The sequence below is a fragment of the Salvelinus sp. IW2-2015 genome, linkage group LG5 (genome assembly GCF_002910315.2).
Source record: "Salvelinus sp. IW2-2015 linkage group LG5, ASM291031v2, whole genome shotgun sequence".
Taxonomy (NCBI): Eukaryota; Metazoa; Chordata; class Actinopteri; order Salmoniformes; family Salmonidae; genus Salvelinus; species Salvelinus sp. IW2-2015.
Genome location: NC_036844.1, coordinates 29262721 through 29284507, shown reverse-complemented (window position 1 = coordinate 29284507; position 21787 = coordinate 29262721). Strand labels below are relative to the sequence as shown.

Genomic DNA, 21787 nt, shown 5'->3' with positions numbered 1-21787 from the left:
CAAAACACCGCCACAGTGATAAAGCAAAGAGAAAAAGCGTGGCAAAGTATTGCAGACCGCCTGAATGCGTAAGTAGTGCACAATTACACACTCACCGCTCCGCTGAAACATCACAATTACAATTCAAATATTTAATTCACATCTCCAAAAATGCAGTTGTACTGTAATTATGAAACGGTTAAATTTTTTATTGAAATGCACTGCAGATATGAGTGAAATTGTGTAAAGTAACTCCATCACACTGTATAAAGCTATGATAAATTTTTTGATATTTTTACTGAAAACAAGACAAAAATACCAAGTAATTTTTTGCAGTGTGACTCCATTAAATGTGTGTGTGTGTGTGTGGGTGTGTGTGTGTGTGGTGTGTGTGTGTGTGTGTGTGTGTGTGTAGATTAAACATGAACGGGCCAAAACGGACATGCAGCAGGTCAAAATCAAATACAAGAACATTCTGCAGAATGGTATGGTCCCTGACTAATATTTAACAAAGCACAAGCATATATTGTACCCAGAAGGTGGCCTGCTCACACATTGTCTGTACTGTTTTAGCAGTGAAAAAGAATACCCACAGACAAGGCACGGGTGGTGGGTCACCAAAGGCTGACCTTACCCCAGCAGAGACATGGCCTTGGAGCTAAATAAAGGCAGGCCCGTCTTAGAGGGGATCCCTGGGGGGAAAGAGACGAGCATAGGTTCCTCCCAAGATGCCACCCGCTTCATTCAAGGTATGTCCTTCCATCTCTACATGGGATACAACCACATTCATATTGAATCAATTTGGACTGTCTGACTTTGGTTTACCTATTGCCTTGCAGTGTCTGGCAGCACTGTGTGTCCTGTTAGAGCCACCAGCACAAGCACCAGACGATGCTGATCCAGTGAGTACTCCATCAAAGGCATACTGTAGGCCTGGCATGTCTTGTCTACTAGCTTCAATATGAATCGGATTAAATGTGATAGGGTGAAGGCCCCAGTGCAGCAGCAACAGCACATGATGGAGACGATGATGAGGAGGAGACCATCTCTCTGGATTCCAGAAGGCATGAGTATCATGTTAAGACTGTGAAAGTACTATTTACTCTACAATGGTGAGGAGTCCTCATCAAAATCAAAAAATCTAATTTCTTTTTACAGGACCCAGATGCTATACAGTGGGAAAACCACCTGGCAACATAGTGCGTATTAATAAAAGGACACCACATCCTGCCAAATTCCAGCTGCGCTAATTGTATTGTGTTTCACAGAGCTCACAAGCTATCAGAAAGTTGTATGGCAACCACCTCCGGCGCCAAATAGAACTGGCAGACATAGACATTCAGTACAAGAAGAAAAAGATGGAAAATCTTGCACTGGAGTCCGAAATAAAAAAGAGGACAATTAGGAAACTGGACCTTGAAATAAAAAAACTTGAGAGGGAGGTGAGACATGCCTTCAATGTACACTGTATGCTAACTGTAACACAAATGTATTAATCATTATTTTTCTTCCTCCCCCAGCTCCAAGAAGATGACACAGCTCAAAATAAAAATTAGGTATATTCTCGTAAAGTCAAGTGAGCCATGACATTTGAGCTCTTATTGTGAGCACACAGGACGTGGGCATCTTTCTAAGGTTTCTTTTATTTTCCCAGCAATCAGTACAACCAAGTCATCGTTATAAGGCATCGCCCTCTTTTGCCCACCCCCCAGCACCAGGGTGTGCCACTAGCCTATATGAAGGCCCAAAATTGTGTGTTCCTTTCTGCTCTGACAATGGCATGCCCATTCGTGCGAGATGTGGTGGATGAAGAAGCACTTGTGCTGAGGAGAGCCTTCAGGCGAGAAAGGGTCTTCAGGGACCGGTTGGACCCACTGGCCTTCCCCATGACCATCTATATGAAAGATACAGGTTTTCTGCAGATGGCATCAGGTATCTATGCAGACTACTGGGTCCCAGGATTAAGCACCGCACTGCACGGAGCCATGCACTGAGTGTGGAGCAAATGGTTTGTGTGGCCTTGTGCTTTTTTGCTAGTGGAGCCTTCCTGTACTCAGTGGGGGATGCAGAACAGCTGAACAAGGCCACAATTTGCCGCACAATAAGTAGTGTGTTGTCTGGCTATCAAAGCATTAGCAGATGTCTTCATCTCCTTCCCTGGCCACAGAAGACTCTGTGACATCAAAGAGGAGTTTTATAGGATCAGGTAAGAGGATCTACAAATTACAGGACAACTGTTAACACATAGTAGGATACTCATTACTTTGTGTGACAGGTTTCCCCAATGTCATTGGTGCAGTGGACTGCACACACATAAGGATAAAAGCCCCCTCAGTGCCACACAATAATCATACATGAAGGCCAAGGCCGATTCCAAAATCATTGAAATTAATGATCACAAACGTTTAAATAATAACAGTGGGTCTAGTTATATGTGATAACAATGTATAGTGAGCAGTGAAATAACTATTGGTTTCCATTTGTGGTGACTGCTGACTGACATTAGGGATGAGATTAAATAGATCCTGGAATTTAGCCTGGTCTGGAGCAGGCTAGCTCCACAGAATAAATCTCCATGGTAATTTATACCATAACATATCCTCCTGCCCCCTATCCATCTTTAGTGCAACCGGATTACGGATCAATTGAGCCAGGATCACCAAGATATCCTGGCTTAATCCCTTATCCTAGTTTTGTGCAACAGGCCCCAGGTCCTGAGGGGAATCCAAGGTAGTGGTGGTGAGTAAAATCCAGAGCAAGGTAGTTGGGTGGTGAGATGTGGAACGGGAGATAGGAGCCAGAGCGGTAAACTGCAATGAGAGGATAAACGGTGTCAGGCAGGGAAACAGGCACAGCAGAGTAACAGGATCTTGAATAATCATAAACCGCTAGAATCATGAATTGACTGAGCAGAGATTTCAATCTGGCAGAGTGGAACTGGCAGGACTGAGTATTTGTAGAGCTCTTGATTATGGAATGAGTTGCAGCTGGTTGGGATCTGTTCTGACTCCAGCACACCTGTCTCCAACCACACAATCACACAGAGAGGGAGATAAAGAGAGTGTAACTGCAGGTCAAGAAGACACCGCATGAACACCAGAGGGCGTAGCAGGAGCAGTTGTGACACCAATTACTGAAAGCTAACACTCATGAACCTGGGAATTTAACCCACTATCCTGGTATCGCAAGCACGTATGCTCTATCAACTGAACTACAGAGGACCACACTGATGCATTTCAATCACTCCAAAGAATATACTTCCTTCAGACTGAAATTTGACATTAACAGATTTGACATATTGTATCTTTGTGCTATAAACTTTATTGAGATAATGGCAAAGGCCATATTTAATAGATTCCTAAAATTATTTTTACACATTTGTTTCTGATATATACGATATATAATAAAATAGCTTGATGGTCCATGTTAATAGTATCTAAAATATCATGTGTGAATCCATTTGATATCATGTATGAATCAATTTGACTTTGTGAACCCCCAACTCCCTATGGGTATGATGGCTCGCTCAGTGAGGTTGTTTCACAGAAGTGGCTACCTCAGAAATATTAGTGACTGCCCCTGCCCTAAAGCCAACAATGTTAGAAAATCATATATGCAAATAGGTCATAGAGTACAAAGCTTATTCAGAATTCAATAACTTTAGACTGGTGGTTTAAAGATGTTTATAACAAACGTCCCTTGGAATATCATGGAACAAGACTTCCCTCATTATACATCTTATGGGATCTCTGACTTGTCACAGTGTCTTCACCGCAGTGGCCTCTCACTTGGTTACTGTTGGCAACATTCTTGAGTCGTGGCAGCGATGGTGATGACCAGGGATGGGAGGGGACTGGTGGTCAGAGCCAGGGGGGGATAGCTGGAGGTCAGGGCTGGTTGGGGGCAGCTGGTGACCAGGGATGGGAGGGTACTGGTGGTCAGAGCCAGGAGGGGATAGCTGGAGTCAGGGCTGGTTGGGGGGAGCTGGTGACCAGGGATGGTAGGGACTGGTGGTCAGAGCCAGGGGGATAGCTGGAGGTCAGGGCTGGTTGGGGCAGCTGGTGACCGAGGGGGAGGTACTGGTGTCAGAGCCAGGAGGGATAGGGCGAGTCAGGGCTGGTTGGGGGCAGCTGGTGACCAGGGATGGGAGGGTACTGGTGGTCAGAGCCAGGAGGGGATAGCTGGAGGTCAGGGCTGGGTCTGGGGAGGGTTTCTTGCTGGCCCTCCAGCAGGCGTTGATGAACATTCGGGACAAAGAAGAGCAGGACACCTCCGATCATGGGAGGAACCCCAGCCAGGTAGAAGGCCATGTGGTAATCTCCAAAGTGGTCATGGAGTAGCCCTGCGAAGACACACAACTCAGTATCACACAGAGAGGCACCACTAAGGAGCACTTCAAGGTGATTCACACAGTCAGAAACATTAAACAATTTACAATAAGGCTCATGTGCATACAGTACTGATGATACTAATATATACTGAACAAAAATATAAAACGCAACATGCGACAATTTCAAAGATTTTACTGAGTTACAGTCGATTTGAAATAAATCAATTAGGCCCTAATCTATGGATTTCACATGACTGGGCAGGTATGCAGCCATGGGTGAGCCGGGAGTGCAGAGGCCCATCCACTTGGCAAGCCGACACTGGGGAGCCAGGCCCATACTGGGGAGCCAGGTCCAGCCAGTCAGAATGAGTTTTTCCCCACAAAAGGGCTTTATTACAGACAGAAATACTCATCAGCTCATGAAACATGGGACCAGCACTTTACATGTTGTGTCAATATATTTTTGTTCAGTGTATATCCAATTGATATGTAAGGGTTACACAAGGGATACAGGATAATACAGACATTTTGCATCAAAACAGTAATAATTTGTATCTGAGACAATGACACAGTGGGTTAATGGCCATTTGAATTACTGTCCGAAAGGAGGTGAGACCTGCGYGGGGGGGTCCGGCGGTCATGGGGAGGGCCATGAGGCCCATCAGGTAGCCGATGGCCTGGGAGGCTCTCTGGGGGCCCACCAGTTCAAATGTCACAGGGGCCATGAGGGTGATGACGCAGCCGTCACACAGCCCCAGCAGTAGACACACTGCAACCAGCCCCTCAAACCTGACACACAGAGGAACCAGCATAGACACCAAGCCCAGCACCATGAAGGAGCCTGCCTGGAGGATGATGACAAGGACGGGGTTAAAGAGGTTTGTCCACTACTGTTTCATTCTAATCCTGTTCAACATTTAGTTCTAAGCACAACCTCAGACTACTAGAGTGTATAGTCGCTATGCCATCCAGGGGAGGACTGTGTTCCTCTCTTATCTAGTCACGGTACTTCCTATGTCAAGGAGTGTCAAACTCAATCAGCGCACAGGCCATATTGAAAAAACACAAGGAATTCACAGGCCAGACATAACCTATTATGTTTGTTTTTACAAAAGAAAGTGCATACAACTGGCCATTGTTTTATTTGAAAAAATATGGCCCTTTATAATGTCTACTTATGCTGTGTACAGGATGCTGTATACAGGATGCTGTATACAGCATTTTAATGAAAGACCCACACACTGTCGAAAAATAAGAATATTCCTCTATATAGCATTTCAACATGTTAAAACAAAATAAGGAGCACTCAAATCATTGCCCCGCTGATAGAAATGTGTCCCGGGCCTTGTGTTTGACACATGTCCTATGGTTTTGAAAAACAAAAGCAGAAATGATAAACACAAATAGGTGCTGAGTGGCGTAAAGAATCCAAGTCCAGGTCTGAAAATAAAAAGCCTTTAACGTGTGGGCTAAGACATTATTAAAATACACCGAGGTGTATCGGCTTACGCCTTCCCCAGGGTGTCTGAATGTAAACTTGGCACCTGTCTGGGGTTATACTTTTCCTTTTGCTTTTCAATTACTATTCCCCTTCAAGAGTACCTGAGGTTGTTTTTGGAATACTTGAAGCACTCCTGCTACTTCTTTGACTTCCTTTATGTATATCCATATGCACAATATATACAAAAGCATGTGCACACACCTCTTCAAATTAGTGGATTTGGCCATTGTATCAAATTGAGCACACATCCATGCAATCTCCATAGACAAACATTGGCAGTAGAATGACCTTACTGAAGAGCTCAGTGACTTTTGAACGTGACACTGTCAAAGGATGCCACCTTCCCAACAAGTCAGTTTGTCAAATTTCTGCCCTGCTAGAGCTGCACCAGTCAACTGTAAGTGCTGTTATTGTGAAGTGGAAATGTCCAGGAGCAACAATGACTCAGCCACGAAATGGTAGGTCACACAAGCTCACAGAACGGGACAGCCGAGTGCTGAAGCGTGTAGCACATAAAAATAGTCTGTCCTTGGTTGCAACACTCACTACCGAGTTCTAAACTGCCTCTGGAAGCAACATCAGCACAATAACTGTTCATCGGGAGCTTCAGGAAATAGGAGCAGCCACACACAAGCCGAAGATCACCATGCGCAGTGCCAAGCGTCGGCTGGAATGGTGTAAAGCTCGCCGCCATTGGACTCTGGAAAGTGGAAACGCGTTGTCTGGAGTGATGAATCACGCTTCACCATCTGGCAGTGCGATTGACGAATCTGGGTTTTGGGATGAATTGGGGTGAATTGGAACGCCGACTGCGAGCCAGGCTTAATTACCCAACATCAGTGCCCGACCTCACTAATGCTCTTGTTGCTGAATGGAATTCAGCAATGTTCCAACATCTAGAGGAATGCCTTCCCAGAAGAGTGGAAGCTGTTACAGCAGCAAATGGGGGACCAACTCCATATTAATGCCCATGACCTTGGAATGAGATGTTTGACGAGCAGGTGTCGACATACTTATTTTTGGTCATGTAGTGTATGTTCTGTTGGATGTGGTTTACCTGCAGGTAGATCTTGCGTGCCCCATGGAGCAGGTCTCCCACCCTGCCAAACAGCAGGTGTCCTACGCAGGAGGTCACCCCGATACACACCAGGAGGACCCACTCCTTCACTGGCGTCTCCACAAACTGCTCCTCCACAAAACTCATCTGACAAGAGGCATCAATAGGATACACTGAATCATTGGCCAGGTATTGTCGAACAATCAATATTAACAAAAGGTAAGGCCAGAGTTCAAAAAGGGAATGTTTCCAAGTTCTTGGAGATTGCATCCAAGTTAAACGTGCATATGTCAGATCAATCGGAAATTACCTTTAAATGTCAAGTGTTCTACAAAACGCCTCAGATTAAATCCCGTCCTAAATGATAAAATATTAATAAATACACAGCTAACTCACCAGGTAAATGTAGGGCACAAAGTTGCCCAGCATAGCCGTAGCCACCCCAAAAGCCCACACCCTGTAATTAGGGAGGTGAAACACTCCAAGGTTGCAGTACCTCCTGGTCTGTGCCAGGCCCTGCTGCCAGCCACTGCTCAGGTTGGCAAATGAATGCTGGGCCGTGTTAGTGGACAAATTCCTGTGGTAAAGGCGTGAGCTGAAGGAGAATGCCAGGGCTGCCTGGATTAGCATGAGGGCACTGAGGATCTGAAAGGTGGTGCTGAGGCCCAGCGGTGTCCCCACCTCCTCCAGCAGGGCGGGCAGGCTTATGGAGAAAACACTGCTGCCTGCCATCACCACCCCGTTGACCAGGCCGAGGCGCTGAGGGAAGTAGTGTCCCAGGGTCACCAGAGAAGGCAAGAAGACAAAGGAGGAGCCACAGCCAAACAGAACCCCATAGGTGAAGTACCACAAACCTAACGACCTTGGAGAGAAATACACAGTGACAGCAGCAATATAATGAAAATACTTGATTCAATTCTTGAAAATACATCACTAGGATTTTCAGATTAACCAGTTTTCATTTGTACAGTAATTTATTGGAGAAAAGGTGCTAGAAAGAAGCATCCTAAGTTACATGGTGAATGAACTTGTCAGAAGTCCCAAGAAAGCCACAAGGGCCCCACAAATGGCCGTCACCCTGCAGCCAAAGTGATCAGTGACAATACTGACCAGGGGGGAGCAGAGAAAGACCATTCCCATGGCCAGAGCACCAACCCAGGCTGAGGAGAGAACGGGGTGAAGATCATCTACTATTTTAATTATAGAGTAATACAGCAATAACACAGTCATTAGGTATTTTGCAGGAGAATCATCAACTGGATTGTGTGCGTGCATGTGTTTGTGTATGGCCAATAATCTGTGCATAGCGGAGCGGCCCCACTGACGTCATGCTTTATCAATGTTTGGAGACGCACAAATAAAACAAATCAAAGTTCAAATTGATCAACTATTCAGAGTTGTCTGAACAATACTGTAGGTACCCAAGCAAAACTTCCTCTCACCTATTGCAAACTGAGAAACTTCATTATTTGAGTCCTCGTGAGCTTTAACAAGCATCATATGTATGATTCCAAAAGACTTCTGAATCCCAAAGATTGATCCATTGCACCAGGTGGCTGCCAGGACAACAAGCCAGACGAAGCGTCCCTCCGGGAACCACTCCAGGTCGGGAGCTGAATCTGCATGGGCACATGAGACAATCTGAGACGATGGGTCCTTGTTTTCCTCTGTCTCACAGTCAGGACGACTGCCATCTCTTTTCATTTCTTCATGCTCGTAATATGATAAATATGTTCCTAAGGACTGTGCAAGGCCTGGATCAGGTTTCTCAGACTGTGTTTTTTGGCTCTCCATCCTCTGAGATGCTGTCTCCAATTATCAGGCCTCTCATTTTCCCATGAACATTGTGTTAATATCCCTGCATGATGTCTTAGCTTCCCAGCATGAACCAATGAACCAAATCAATGCTGTTGCATGTGTGTCACAGAGGCTGTGAGCTGAGAGTAAAGATAACAAGTGTTACGCTCAATCATTAACCACAATGAAGAAGCATCATGGTCATGTTTGACCTTTATTTAAGCAGGGAGTCACCATTGAGACCAGGGTCTCTTTCACAAGGGAGCACTGCATATACAATTTCATAGACAAAATAAAAAAATCCAATTCAATATAAAACAAGTAAAATACAGCACAATACAAATATTAGTGATGAGCCATTAGCCCTTTATGAGGTCGGTTTGGTGTCAGTTCGATTATTTAAAAAATAATCACAGTTTTCGACTTCAGTTTCGATAGTTTTTTCGGACATTAGACGTGCTATGCATTATCTGGGTTGAATGCTGTAACAACACAGAATAAAACAATTAGACCTAATACAAGTCCCATGTGGAGGTGACTGCCCATTACTTATTAACTATCATTTATTCACATTACTTTACTTTAATAAAATATTTCAGATGTTGTGTAAATTACTGACTTTATTTTTTAATTCCAAGTTATTATCTCATCTCTATAGAGCTGCTGCCTATGCTGTCTGACAAAACCACTATTTTAGTAGTTCTTCAAAGTAAATAAGGCTTTTATGACTGCTGAATACCAACTATCAATCACTTAGATCATGTATTGTCAGGTAGAGATACATCGCGAAGCAACTTTTCTCTATCCCTCTCGATTGCGAGTTCTCTCTTCTCTCTGTCTCTGGACAAGCACAATGGATTATGGTCAATCTAGTTAATTACCATGTTTTCTTCGCTAAACTAAGTAGAATATTGACCTGTTGGAAACTACAACTCCCCACTACATCACACAGTTTGGGCTTTATCCGTTGAGAAACTGCAATGAATAAATGCACATTGAGCTCACAGAAGAAGAAAAATTACTAAATGGTATTCAAATAATTGAACCGATGTCGGTTAATTAGTTGTTTAAAAAACCCAAAATAACGACATTTCGGTTAATTGCTCAGCACTAACAAATATTTAAAAAAAGGTTTAGTCCAGGGTGGGTTCATGTCATTTGTAATCGAATTGAATTTGACTGTGTAACTTTGATGCATGACCCTGGTCTCTCTTTCTCGCTCTCATTCCCCTCGCTGAGCCCGGCTGCATGGCATTTCACTTTCCCCCTTCCATTGACTGTTCAATTAGTCCCTCTTCGTGCATTTACCCAGAACATGGGTGTTCAGAGTATGTGACGAATCAAATAGGCTCGTAGTGATGAGGTAGGGAGCTAACGCACTACAGTGGTAGAAAAATGTTTTGTTTATTGCTGCATTCAAAACAACTGGGAACTGGGAACTCTCAGACTTCAGTGCGTTCAAGACAACTGAGAACTCAGAAAAACATGACCACCGACTGGCAAAAATCGTTTTGAATTGTCGTACAACTTGGAATTCCAAGTCAGAAACTCAGGCATCTTTCTAGAGCAAACCGACTTTTCCAACCTGATGATGATTTCTTGTTTCCCCCCCCCCCCCCCCCCCCCAAACCCCCCCCCCCCCCCCCCCCCATGCCCCCCCCCCCCCCAGAGTTCCCAGTTGTCTTGACAGCACCATTAAACAACAACAAGCATGGCATTGCACAATTACACAAGGACCACAGCTTGTGAAAAAAGTTATCTTCACAACAATTTAAGGATATATTTGCTGTCTCTGTACACTGAAGAGAGTTTAGAAAAGTTCAATTGAATTTTTGGAGTGGAAAGGAGATGGTTCCTTAAAGCGGAAAAAGTGAATGGATGAAATCGGGTCTTTGGAGGAGTTGCTGCTCCCTAATGGGGAGGACAACAGTCCATGTGGATGACTGGACTATCTGTATGCCTATGAGTTGTTCTCCTCCTTTTCAAGCGATATGTTTATCCTAGGCTGCCTGTCATTTCCTAATCTGATTAAAAAAATATTTCACTGTGTGAATTCATTGGGTAGGCATATACGCTATTCAATGGAGTATTATTCCTAATAATTACTCGTCAGCTCTTGGAGTCCCAGGAAAAGCTAGACTAGGCCTACAATAGCTAGGCCTACCTTATTTCAAGCATTTCATTTTCTACTATTAGCCTACCGCCTATCTAGGAGAGATTCCAGCTTTCTCTTGCTTGCTGAATATAAAATACAGACACCGAAAGAACTGGCTGTGAGTTTGAAAGGAGCTAAGGCAGTGATTTCAGCATGAAGCATTCCAAGCAGGACGTTTTAGCTCACATCACTGCAGTTTACAGCCCTGGCCAATAATAGTGTAGGCCTACTCACTTGATTTTTTTTATTTAACTAGGCAAGTCAGTTCAGAACAAATTCTCATTTTCAATGACGGCCTAGGAACAGTGGGTTAATTGCCTGTTCAGGGGCAGAACGACAGATTTGTACCTTGTCAGCTCGGGGATTTMAACTTGCAACCTTTCGGTTACTAGTCCAACCACTAGGTGTAACAGGGTTGGTTATGTTTCCACTTGCCTCTAAAGAAATGTGTATTTAATGTTCAAGCATTCTTATTGGTTAGTTCAACTCTGATGACAATAAGGTGTGTTGTGATTGGCCCCGCTTGCAGATAGGGGAAGATCGCGAACGTCAGGTCTTCCCAGTATGAAAATGTGATGCAAGGGGTAGGTCAAGTTCTGAATACTGTTTTCTATTTTACAATGTGTACAGGTTTGCTGTACGTTACTGATTTATACATGTGTGGGTATATGGTACCTGTTAGGGATTGAGGGGCTTTCTGGGATGTGCTTTGGCATATGATTGCTGTAAATAAGTGTGTTAGCTAGCATACACCGATGTCATGGTCACATAAGCCACTGCTAACACAGTTGTCTTCATGCTACAGATTTTGCCATCGACAGCCATCAATACCGTTAAGCCCTGCACAACTAACGTGCTGTTTCCCATTTAACAACAGAAATAAATGATGCTCAACTGGGACCACTGGCCGAAGTGATTTATTTWGAGAAAAAACGACGCATGGAGAGTACATATACATCTGTTACATAGGCTACCCTGCATCCACAGGGTAGCCTGCCCACTTGATAACAATGATACATTCCTCATTGCACTGTGTTGTGGAAGCCTATAGTTAGAATAATGTTGTCTAAAAACATAGGACTAATCAATAGTGGAGCTTTGCATGGCCGAGCCCCCAGGGACTGCAGAGTGCAGCCTGGAGGAACGCACAGATCTGCCATTTCATAAAACGTTTTTTCCTTGCACTTTGACAGGTAAATATTTATAGACCTACTATTTAGCTAATGAGTGGCCTAAGAACTAGATAATATTTAACTTCTTCGCCTACACAACTCTGGCGCCTCTCTTGCAGCTGTTCTCGTGCGCAATAGGTTATAGCCTAGGCTAGGTTACGGACAATAGGCTATAGCCTAGGTTACAGACAATAGGCTATTGGCTAGGCTACAGACAATAGGCTATTGGCTAGGCTACGGACAATAGGCTATAGGCTAGGTTACAGACAATAGGCTATTGGCTAGGCTACGGACAATAGGCTATTGGCTAGGCTACGGACAATAGGCTATAGGCTAGGCTACTGACGCATGCCTTCTCCATTCCTTTTCTCGCGAACTGTCAGGAAAAGCTATAGGCTTCAAAAGCTATAATAGGGCTAGGCTATTAGGCTTTTACTGGAGAGAGACAGGCTAGCTCTTGGTAATTGCCGGATGTTAAAACCAAATCAAATAGCTAAATGATCCATAGTAGGACCATCTTAAAACAACTGCCTTGTTCAGGGGGTGAATGACAGATTTTTACCTTGTCAGCTCGGGGATTCGATCTAGCAACCTTTCAGTTACTGGCCCAACTCTCTAACCACTAGGCTACCTGCCGCCCCTTAAACCTAACCCCTAGCCTAGCCAATGTTAGCCATCTAGCTAATGTTAGCCACCTATGTAGAATTCATACGTTTTGCAAATTCGTAACATTTAGCAAATGTTCAACATATAATAAGAATTGTAATTCGTGACATGGACATCAACAAATTAATACATACCATATGAAACGTAACATATCATACTAAATGGAGTGTCTTGGATTTAAGAATATATAGGAAATGCTCTGAGACCAGACAGCGAAGTTAGGTCAAGTCGGAAGCTTGTGTAGTAGAGATTTGTAAACAAAAAGGGAATAATTAAGTGATCTAGGGACTTTAATGAGGACCAGCCAACCTTTCGATACAGGATGCAGTGATGAATATTACAACCGTCAGGTGTGAAAAAGTGAAGGGCGCTATGCTAGACGGCATCCAAAGATTTAAGAGTAGTCTTAAATAATTACAATTTAGCAATTAAACACTGGAGTGATAGATGTGCAGAAGATGAATGTGCAAGTAGAGATACTGAGTGCAAAGGAGAAGAAAAAACTATATGGGAATGAGGTAGTTGGGTGGGCTATTTACAGATGGGCTGTGTACAGGTGCAATGATCAGTAAGCTGCTCTAACAGCTGATGCTTAAAGTTAGTGAGGGAGATATAAGACTCCTGCTTCAGTGATTTTTGCAATTCGTTCCAGTCATTGGCAGCAGAGAACTGGAAGAAAAAGCGGCCAAAGCAGGAGTTGGCTTCTGGGATGACCAGTAAAATAAACCTGCTGGAGCACGTGCTACGGGTGGGTGCTGCTATGGTGACCAGTGAGCTGAGATAAGGCGGGGCTTTACCTAACAAAGACTTATAGATGACCTGGAGACAGTGGGTTTGGCGACGAATATGAAGCGAGGGCCAGCCAACGAGAGCATACAGGTCGCAGTGGTGGGTAGTATATGGGGCTTTGGTGACAAAACAGATGGCACTGTGATAGACTGCATCCAATTTGCTGAGTAGAGTGTTGGAGGATATTTTGTAAATGACATGGCCGAAGTCAAGGATTGATAGGATAGTCAATTTTACGAGGGTATGTTTGGCAGCATGAGTGAAGGAGGCTTTGTTGCGAAATAGGAAGCCGATTCTAGATTTAATTTTGGATTGGAGATGCTTAATGTGAGTCTGGAAAGGGAGTTTACAGTCTAACCAGACACCTAGGTATTTGTAGTTGTCCACATATTCTAAGTCAGAGCCATCCAGAGTAGTGATGCTAGACGGGCGGGCGGGTGCGGGCAGCGATCGGTTCAAGAGCATGCATTTAGTTTTACTTTTATTTAAGAGCAGTTGGAGGCCACGGAAGGAGTGTTGTATGGCATTGAAGCTCGTCTGGTTTGTTAACACAGTGTCCAAAGATGGGCCAGAAGTATAACGAATGGTGTTGTCTGTGTAGAGGTCGATCAGAGAATCACCAGCAGCAAGTGACATCATTGATGTATACAGAGAAAAGAGTCAGCCCGAGAATTGAACCCTGTGGCACCCCCATAGAGACTGCCAGACAACAGGCCCTCCGATTTGACACACTGAACTCTATCTGAGAAGTAGTTGGTGAACCAGGCGAGGCAGTCATTTGAGAAACCAAGGCTGTTGAGTCTGCCGATAAGAATGCGGTGATTGACAGAGTCGAAAGCCTTGGCCAGGTCGATGAAGATGGCTGCACCGTATTGTCTTTTATTGATGGCAGTTATGATATCGTTTAGGACCTTGAGCGTGGCTGCGGTGCACCAATGACCAGCTAGGAAACCAGATTGCGTAGCGGAGAAGGTACGGTGGGATTCAAAATGGTCAGTGATCTGTTTGTTAACTTGGCTTTTTGAAGACTTTAGAAAGGATATTTATATAATATTATATAATATATAATATATATATTATATATATATTATATATATAGGTCTAACAGTTTGGGTCTAGTGTCTCCCCTTTGAAGAGGGGGATGACCGCGCAGCTTTCCAATTTTTGGGGGATTTCAAAAATACGAAAGAAAGAGGGGTTGCAACAATTGCGGCGGATAATTTTAGAAAGAGAGGGTCCAGATTGTCTAGCTCAGCTGATTTGTAGGGGTCCAGATTTTGCAGTCTTTCAAAACATCAGCTATCTGGATTTGGGTGAAGGAGAATGGGGAGGCTTGGGCAAGTTGCTGTGGGGGGTGCAGAGCTGTTGACCGGAGTAGGGGTAGCCAGGTGGAAGCATGCCAGCCATAGAAACATGCTTATTGAAATTTGTTTATCATAGATTTATTGGTGGTGACAGTGTTTCCTAACCTCAGTGCAGTGGGCAGCTGGGAGGAGGTGCTCTTATTCTCCATGGACTTTACAGTGTCCCAGAACTTTTTGGAGTTTGTGCTACAGGATGCAAATTTCTGTTTGAAAAAGCTAGCTTTTGCTTTCCTAACTGCCTGTGTATATTGGTTCCTAACTTCCCTAAAAAGCTGCATATCGCGGGGGCTATTCAATGCTAATGCGGTACGGCAAAGGATGTTTCTGTGCTGGTCAAGGGCAGTCAGGTCTGGAGTGAACCAAGTGCTATATCTGTTCTTAGTTCTACATTTTTTGAATGGGGCATGCTTATTTAAGATGGTGAGGAAAGCACTTTTAAAGAATAACCAGGCATCCTTTACTGACGGAATGAGGTCAAAATCCTTCCAGGAGAGCCGGGCTAGGTTGATTAGAAAGGCCTGCTCGCTGAAGTGTTTTAGGGAGCGTTTGACAGTGATGAGGGGTGGTCGTTTGACCGTGGACCCATTACGGATGCAGGCAATGAGGCAGTGATTGCTGAGATCCTGGTTGAAGACAGCAGAGGTGTATTTAGAGGGCAGGTTGGTCAGGATGATATCTATGAGGGTGTCCCTGTTTACAGATTTAGGGTTGTGCCTGGTGGGTTCCTTGATCATTTGTGTGAGATTGAGGGCCTCTAGCTTAGATTGTAGGACGGCCGGGGTGTTAAGCTTTTCCCAGTTTAGGTCACCTAACAGTACAAACTCTGAAGATAAATCAGTGTCCAGGGCACAGCTGGGGGCTGAGGGGGGTCTATAACAGGCGGCAACAGTGAGAGATTTATTTCTAGAGAGGTGGATTTTTAAAAGTAGAAGCTCAAACTGTTTGGGCACAGACCTGGATAGCAAGACAGAACTCTGCAGGCTGTCTCTACAGTAGATTGCAACTCCACCCCCTTTGGCAGTTCTATCTTGGCGGAAAATGTTGTAGTCTGGGATGGAAAGTTCTGAATTTTTGGTGGCCTTCCTAAGCCAGGATTCAGACATGGCTAGGACATCCGGGTTGGCGGAGTGTGCTAAAGCAGTGAATAAAAAACTTTGGGAGGAGGCTTCGGATGTTAACATGCATGAAACCAAGGCTTTTACGGTTACAGAAGTCAACAAAAGATAGCGCCTGGGGAATAGGAGTGGAACTGGGGGCTACAAGGCCTGGGTTAACCTTTACAACACCAGAGAAACAGAGGATAAGGGTACGGCTAAAGGCTATAAGAACTGGTCGTCTAGTGCGTTGGGGACAGAGAATAAAAGATTTCTGGGCATGGTAGAATATATTCAGGGCATAATATACAGATAATAGTATGGTAGGATGCAAATACAGTGGAGGTAAACCTAGGCGTTGAGTGACGATGAGAGAGGTTTCGTCTCTGGAGGCACCAGTTAAGCCAGGTGAAGTCTGCGCATGTGTGTGGGGTGGGACAAAAAGAGCTAAGGCATTTTGAGCAGGACTGAGGGCTCTACAGTGAAATAAAACAGTAAGAACTAGCCAAGACAGCAGTAGACAAGGCATATTGACATTAGAGGCATAAAGCAAATACAGGTGATGATCAGGAGACCTAAGACAACAATGGGTAAATGGCGATGAATGGGCAGAGCGGGTTAGTTAGGTACATACAGAACATGAGTTTGAGGCCGACAGGTAAACAAAATGAGGTACCGTGTTATTGAAACAGTCCAGGGGGCATCAGCTGTGTAGCCGAGTGATCATAGGGTCAAAAGAGCAGCAATAGGTGAGTCAGGGTGCCGTTCGGTAGTCARTACTACGCTAGGCGAGCAGGGGACACAGCGTTCAGAAAAGCTAGTGGGCCGGGGCTAGTAGATGGTTCATCGGCGACATCGTAACAGAATAGCCTGTTGAGACCCCCTCGGACGGTTACATCGGTAGACCAGTCGTGATGGACCGGCGGGTCTCCGTGTCGGCAGTAAAAGGGTCCAGGCCAATTGGCAAAAAAGGTATTTGTTAGATTGTTGTAGATTGTTTAACAGGTGGCAGACAACGTAATGAGGCTGTGAACTGTATTGCGATTGTATCCGAGAGGAGGAAGGACATTTTAAAACCTATGACGTCATTATTATTATATAACCTGATGTAAATTGTACTATGATCAGTACTCTCGAGAATTAACGCTATTGATTGATTGATTTTGAGACTGGTTTCTGTCCATTTTATGCTAATAAGTATCTTACAAATTCTTAGGAATGGGCAGAGTGTTTTAATTGAACATATAGGAATTCAATTCCTTTAACAGTATTGTAGCCCAAGAATTGGCTGAAGGACCTCTTCGGCTAGCCGGGAGATGGGCTTAGCTCGAGGCTAGCTCCAGGCTAACTGGTGCTTGATTCGGGACAGAGACGTTAGCCAGGAGTAGCCACTCGTATAGCAGCTAGCTAGCTGCGATGATCTGGTGTAAAGGTTCAGAGCTTGCGGTAAGAATCCAGAGATGTGGTAGAGAAAGCAGTCCGACATGCTCTGGGTTGATATTGCGCTGTGCAGACTGGCAGGAATTGACCAGGCTGAGGCTGGCTAATGTCCGAGTTAACGGTGATGACCTCTAGCAGTGACTAATTGCCTACTAGCTAGTTAGCTGGCTAGCTTCTGATAAAGTGTAAAAAATAGCAGATCCGTACCACATTGGGTGAGGCGGGTTGCAGGAGAATATGTTCAGTCCGTAGATGGAAATTGAGATTAAAAATAGATACGAAATATATACGAAGAAAAATGATATATACACAGGACGGTACAAGACAAATTGACGTCTGACTGCTATGCCATCTTGGAAAACAAAACATGGATTGTGTATGTGTGCCATTCAGAGGGTGATTGGGCAAGACAGAAGATTGAAGTGTCTTTGAATGGGTTATAGTAGTAGGTGCCAGGTGCACCAGTTTGTGTCAAGAACTGCAATGCTGCTGGGTTTTTCACGCTCAGCAGTTTCCTGTGTGTATCAAGAATGGTCCACCACCCGCCAGGCACAGTGCACGCTGACACGGTCACCAGGTGTTTCCTCCGACACATTGGTGCAGCTGGCTTCCGGGTTAAGTGGGCATTGTGTCAACAACAAAAAATCTGTGCGGCTTGGTTGGGTTTCGGAGGACGCACGGCTCTCGACCTTCGCCTCTCCCAAGTCCGTACAGGAGTTGCAGAGATGAGACAAGACTAACTACCAATTGGATACAAAAAAATAACTATGGTCCACCACCCAAAAAGGACATCCAGCCAACTTCACACAATTGTGGGAAGCATTGGAGTAAGCATGGGCCAGCATCCTTGTGGAATGCTTTCGACACTGTGTAGAATCAATCCCCCGATAAATTGAGGCTGTTTTGAGGGCGAGGGGGGGCACTCTAACAACACCTGGTCAACAGTTGGGGCAATGGCATACATAACAGTGTAGTCTGCATACAGATGAATATTACAAGTTAACAGATATAAATAATATTGGTCTATAAATAGTAAAGAGAGCAGGTCCCATACTGATCCCTGTGGTACACCTTTTGTAATATGCAGGGAACTAGACTTGACACCATCAGAAATCAGGCATTGTGTCCTATCTGACAGATAATTGTCAAACCACACGCAAGAAAGCCTGATCCAGGCCTATTTCCGTCATCCTTTGAATGAGAATGTAATGATCAACTGTGTCGAAGGCCTTGGAAAGGTCTACAAATAAGGCAGCACAATGGTTTTAATTATTTAAGCAATGATTATTTAAGCAATTGAACACATCTAGAACAAGTGTAGCAGCTGAAACTGTGCTATGTCCAGGTCTAAAACCAAACCGTGCTATGTCCAGGTCTAAAACCAAACCGTGCTATGTCCAGGTCTAAAACCAAACTGTGTATGTCCAGGTCTAAAACCCAAACCGTGCTATGTCCAGGTCTAAAACCAAACCGTGCTATGTCCAGGTCTAAAACCAAACCGTGCTAGTCCAGGTCTAAAACCAAACTGTGCTATGTCAGGTCTAAAACCAACTGTGCTATGTCCAGGTCTAAAACCAAACTGTGCTATGTCCAGGTCTAAAACCAAACGGTGCTATGTCCAGGTCTAAAAACAAACTGTGCTATGTCCAGGTTAAAACCAAACCGTGCTATGTCCAGGTCTAAAACCAAACGTGTGCTAGGTCCAGGTCTAAAACCAACCGTGCTATGTCCAGGTCTAAACCAAACCGTGCTATGTCCAGGTCTAAAACCAAACCGTGCTATGTCCAGGTCTAAAACCAAACCGTGCTATGTCCAGGTCTAAACCAAACCGTGCTTATGTCCAGGTCTAAACCGAAACCGTGCTATGTCAGGTCTAAAACCAAACCGTGCTATGTCGATGGTCTAAAACCAAACCGTGCTATGTCGAGGTCTAAAACCAAACCGTGCTAGTCGAGGTCTAAAACCAACCGTGCTATGTCGAGGTATCAAACCAAACCTGTGCTATGTCCAGGTCTAAAACAAACTGTGCTATGTCCAGGTTCTAAAACCAAACTGTGCTATGTCCAGGTCTAAAACCAACTGTGCTATGTCGAGGTCTAAAACCAAACTGTGCTATGTCCAGGTCTAAAACCAAACCGTGTTGCTATGTCGAGGTCTAAAACCAAATGCTATGTCCAGGCTCTAGAACCAAACGTGCTATGTCCGGGTCTAAAACCAAACCGTGCTATGTCCAGGTCTAAAACCAAACCTGTGCTATGTCGAGGTCTAAAACCAAACTGTGCTATGTCAGGTCTAAAACCAAACCGTGCTATGTCAGGTCTACAAACCAAACCGGTGCTATGTCCGAGGTCTAAAACCAAACTGTGCTATTGTCCAGGTCTAAAACCAAACGTGCTATGTCAGGTCTAAAACCAAACGTGCTATGTCCAGGTCTAAAACCAAACCGTGCTATGTCCGGTCTAAAACCAAAACTGTGTCCTACTGTCCAGGTCTAAAACCAACTGTGCTATGTCCAGGTCTAAAACCCAAACTGTGGCTATGTCCAGGTCTAAAACCAAACTGTGCTATGTCCAGGTCTAAAACCAACTGTGCCTATGTCCAGGTCTAAAACCAAACTGTGCTATGTCCAGGTCTAAAACCAAACTGTGCTATGTCCAGGTCTAAAACCAAACTGGTATTTAACCTCAGCAAATAAAGAAACATCCCTTTTTCAGGACCCTGTCTTTCAAAGATAATTCGTAAAAATCCAAATAACTTCACAGATCTTCATTGTAAAATGGTTTAAACACCGTTTCCCATGCTTGTTCAATGAACCATAAATGAACATGCACCTGTGGAACGGTCGTTAAGACACTAACAGCTTACAGACGGTATGTAATTAAGGTCACAGTTATGACTTAGGACACTAAAACTTAGGACACTAAAAAGGCCTTTTCTACCGACTCTGAAACACACCAAAAGAAAGATGCCCAGGGTCCCTGCTCATCTGCGTGAACGTGCCTTATGCCTCCTTGCAGCATGCCTTAGGACTGCAATGTGGCCAGGGCAATAAATTGCAATGTCCGTACTGTGAGATGCCTAAGACAGCGCTACAGGGAGACAGGGCGGACAGCTGGTCATCCTCGCAGTGGCAGACCACGTGTAACAACACCTGCACAGGATCGGTACATCCGAACATCACACCTGCGGGACAGGTACAGGATGGCAACAACTGCCCGAGTTATTCCAGGAACTAACAATCAGTGCTCAGACTGTCCGCAATAGGCTGAGAGAGGCTGGACTGAGGGCTGTTGTAAGGCAAGTCCTCACCAGACATCACCGGCAATGTCGTCGCCTATGGGCACAAACCCAGCGTCGCTGGACCAGACAGGACTGGTAAAAAGTGCTCTTCACTGACGAGTCGCAGTTTTGTGTCACCAGGAGTGTTGGTCAGATTCGCATTTATCGTCAAAGGAATGAGCGTTACACAGAGGCCTGTACTCTGGAGTGGGATCGATTGAGGTGTAGGGTCCGTCATGGTCTGGGGCGGTGTGTCACAGCATCATCGAACTGAGCTTGTCATTGCAGGCAATCTCAAAGTTGTGCGTTACAGGGAAGATATCCTCCTCCCTCATGTGGTACCCCTKCTGCAGGCTCAGCCTGACATGACCCTCCAGCATGACAATGCCACCAGCCGTACTGCTCGTTCTGTGCGTGATTTCCGGCAAGACAGGGATGTCAGTGTTCTGCCATGGCCAGCGAAGAGCCCGGATCTCAATCCCATTGAGCACATCTGGGACCTGTTGGATCGGAGGGTGAAGGCSATTCCCCCCAGAAATGTCCCGGAACTTGCAGGTGCCTTGGTGGAAGAGTGGGGTAACATCTCAACAATAACTGGCAAATCTGGTGCAGTACATGAGATGATGCACTGCAGTACTTAATGCAGCTGGTGGCCACACCAGATACTTTTGACCCCCCTTTGTTCAGGGACACATTATTCCATTTGTTAGTCACATGTTTTGTGGAACTTGTTCAGTTTGTGCCTCAGTTGTTGAATCTAATGTTCATACAAATATTTAAACATGCTAAGTTTGCTGAAAATAAACAGTTGACAGTGAGAGGACGTTTCTTTTTTAGCTGAGTTTAGAATGATAAGTTTAAGAAAGCTCTTAGCTGAGGGTTGGCCAGGGATTTTAAAACTTTGGAAAGGCAAGATAACTACCATCCAATTTATCTAAGTCAGAAAGATCTCCTTTGTGTAGAGGGAGGACATGCCGCTTTCCAGATCTTAGGGAGAACACCAGAAACAATTGTGAAGTTAAGAATATAGGTCAATGATTCTGCAATAAGTGGGACAGAGATGCTGTACGGGATCAAGAGAATCAGCTCCTGATGATATTTTTACAGATTTTTAGTAAGGCACTTAGTACATCATAGATATAAAATGGTTGAAATTAAAATAGA

General features: G+C 44.6%; 1 protein-coding gene and 2 long non-coding RNA genes across 3 annotated transcripts; 2 read left to right on the top strand and 1 right to left on the bottom strand.

Moving 5' to 3' along the window:
• The first annotated feature begins 422 nt into the window (after nucleotides 1-422).
• LOC139027773 (uncharacterized) lies at nucleotides 423-1061 on the top strand. Its single transcript, XR_011479933.1, has 4 exons — nucleotides 423-464; nucleotides 553-728; nucleotides 819-881; nucleotides 964-1061. It is a non-coding gene; the product is annotated as an uncharacterized lncRNA (long non-coding RNA).
• Nucleotides 1062-1135: 74 nt separating this feature from the next.
• LOC139027771 (uncharacterized) lies at nucleotides 1136-2040 on the top strand. Its single transcript, XR_011479931.1, has 4 exons — nucleotides 1136-1178; nucleotides 1248-1421; nucleotides 1500-1535; nucleotides 1634-2040. It is a non-coding gene; the product is annotated as an uncharacterized lncRNA (long non-coding RNA).
• Nucleotides 2041-4064: 2024 nt separating this feature from the next.
• LOC111964227 (monocarboxylate transporter 8) lies at nucleotides 4065-8844 on the bottom strand. Its single transcript, XM_023988032.2, has 6 exons — nucleotides 8310-8844; nucleotides 7883-8027; nucleotides 7264-7729; nucleotides 6868-7014; nucleotides 4926-5154; nucleotides 4065-4321 (listed from the first exon to the last, which is right to left on the bottom strand). The coding sequence occupies exons 1-6, from the start codon at nucleotides 8659-8661 to the stop codon at nucleotides 4065-4067; spliced, it is 1596 nt and encodes a 531-aa protein (XP_023843800.2). The 5' UTR covers nucleotides 8662-8844.
• Nucleotides 8845-21787: the final 12943 nt, after the last annotated feature.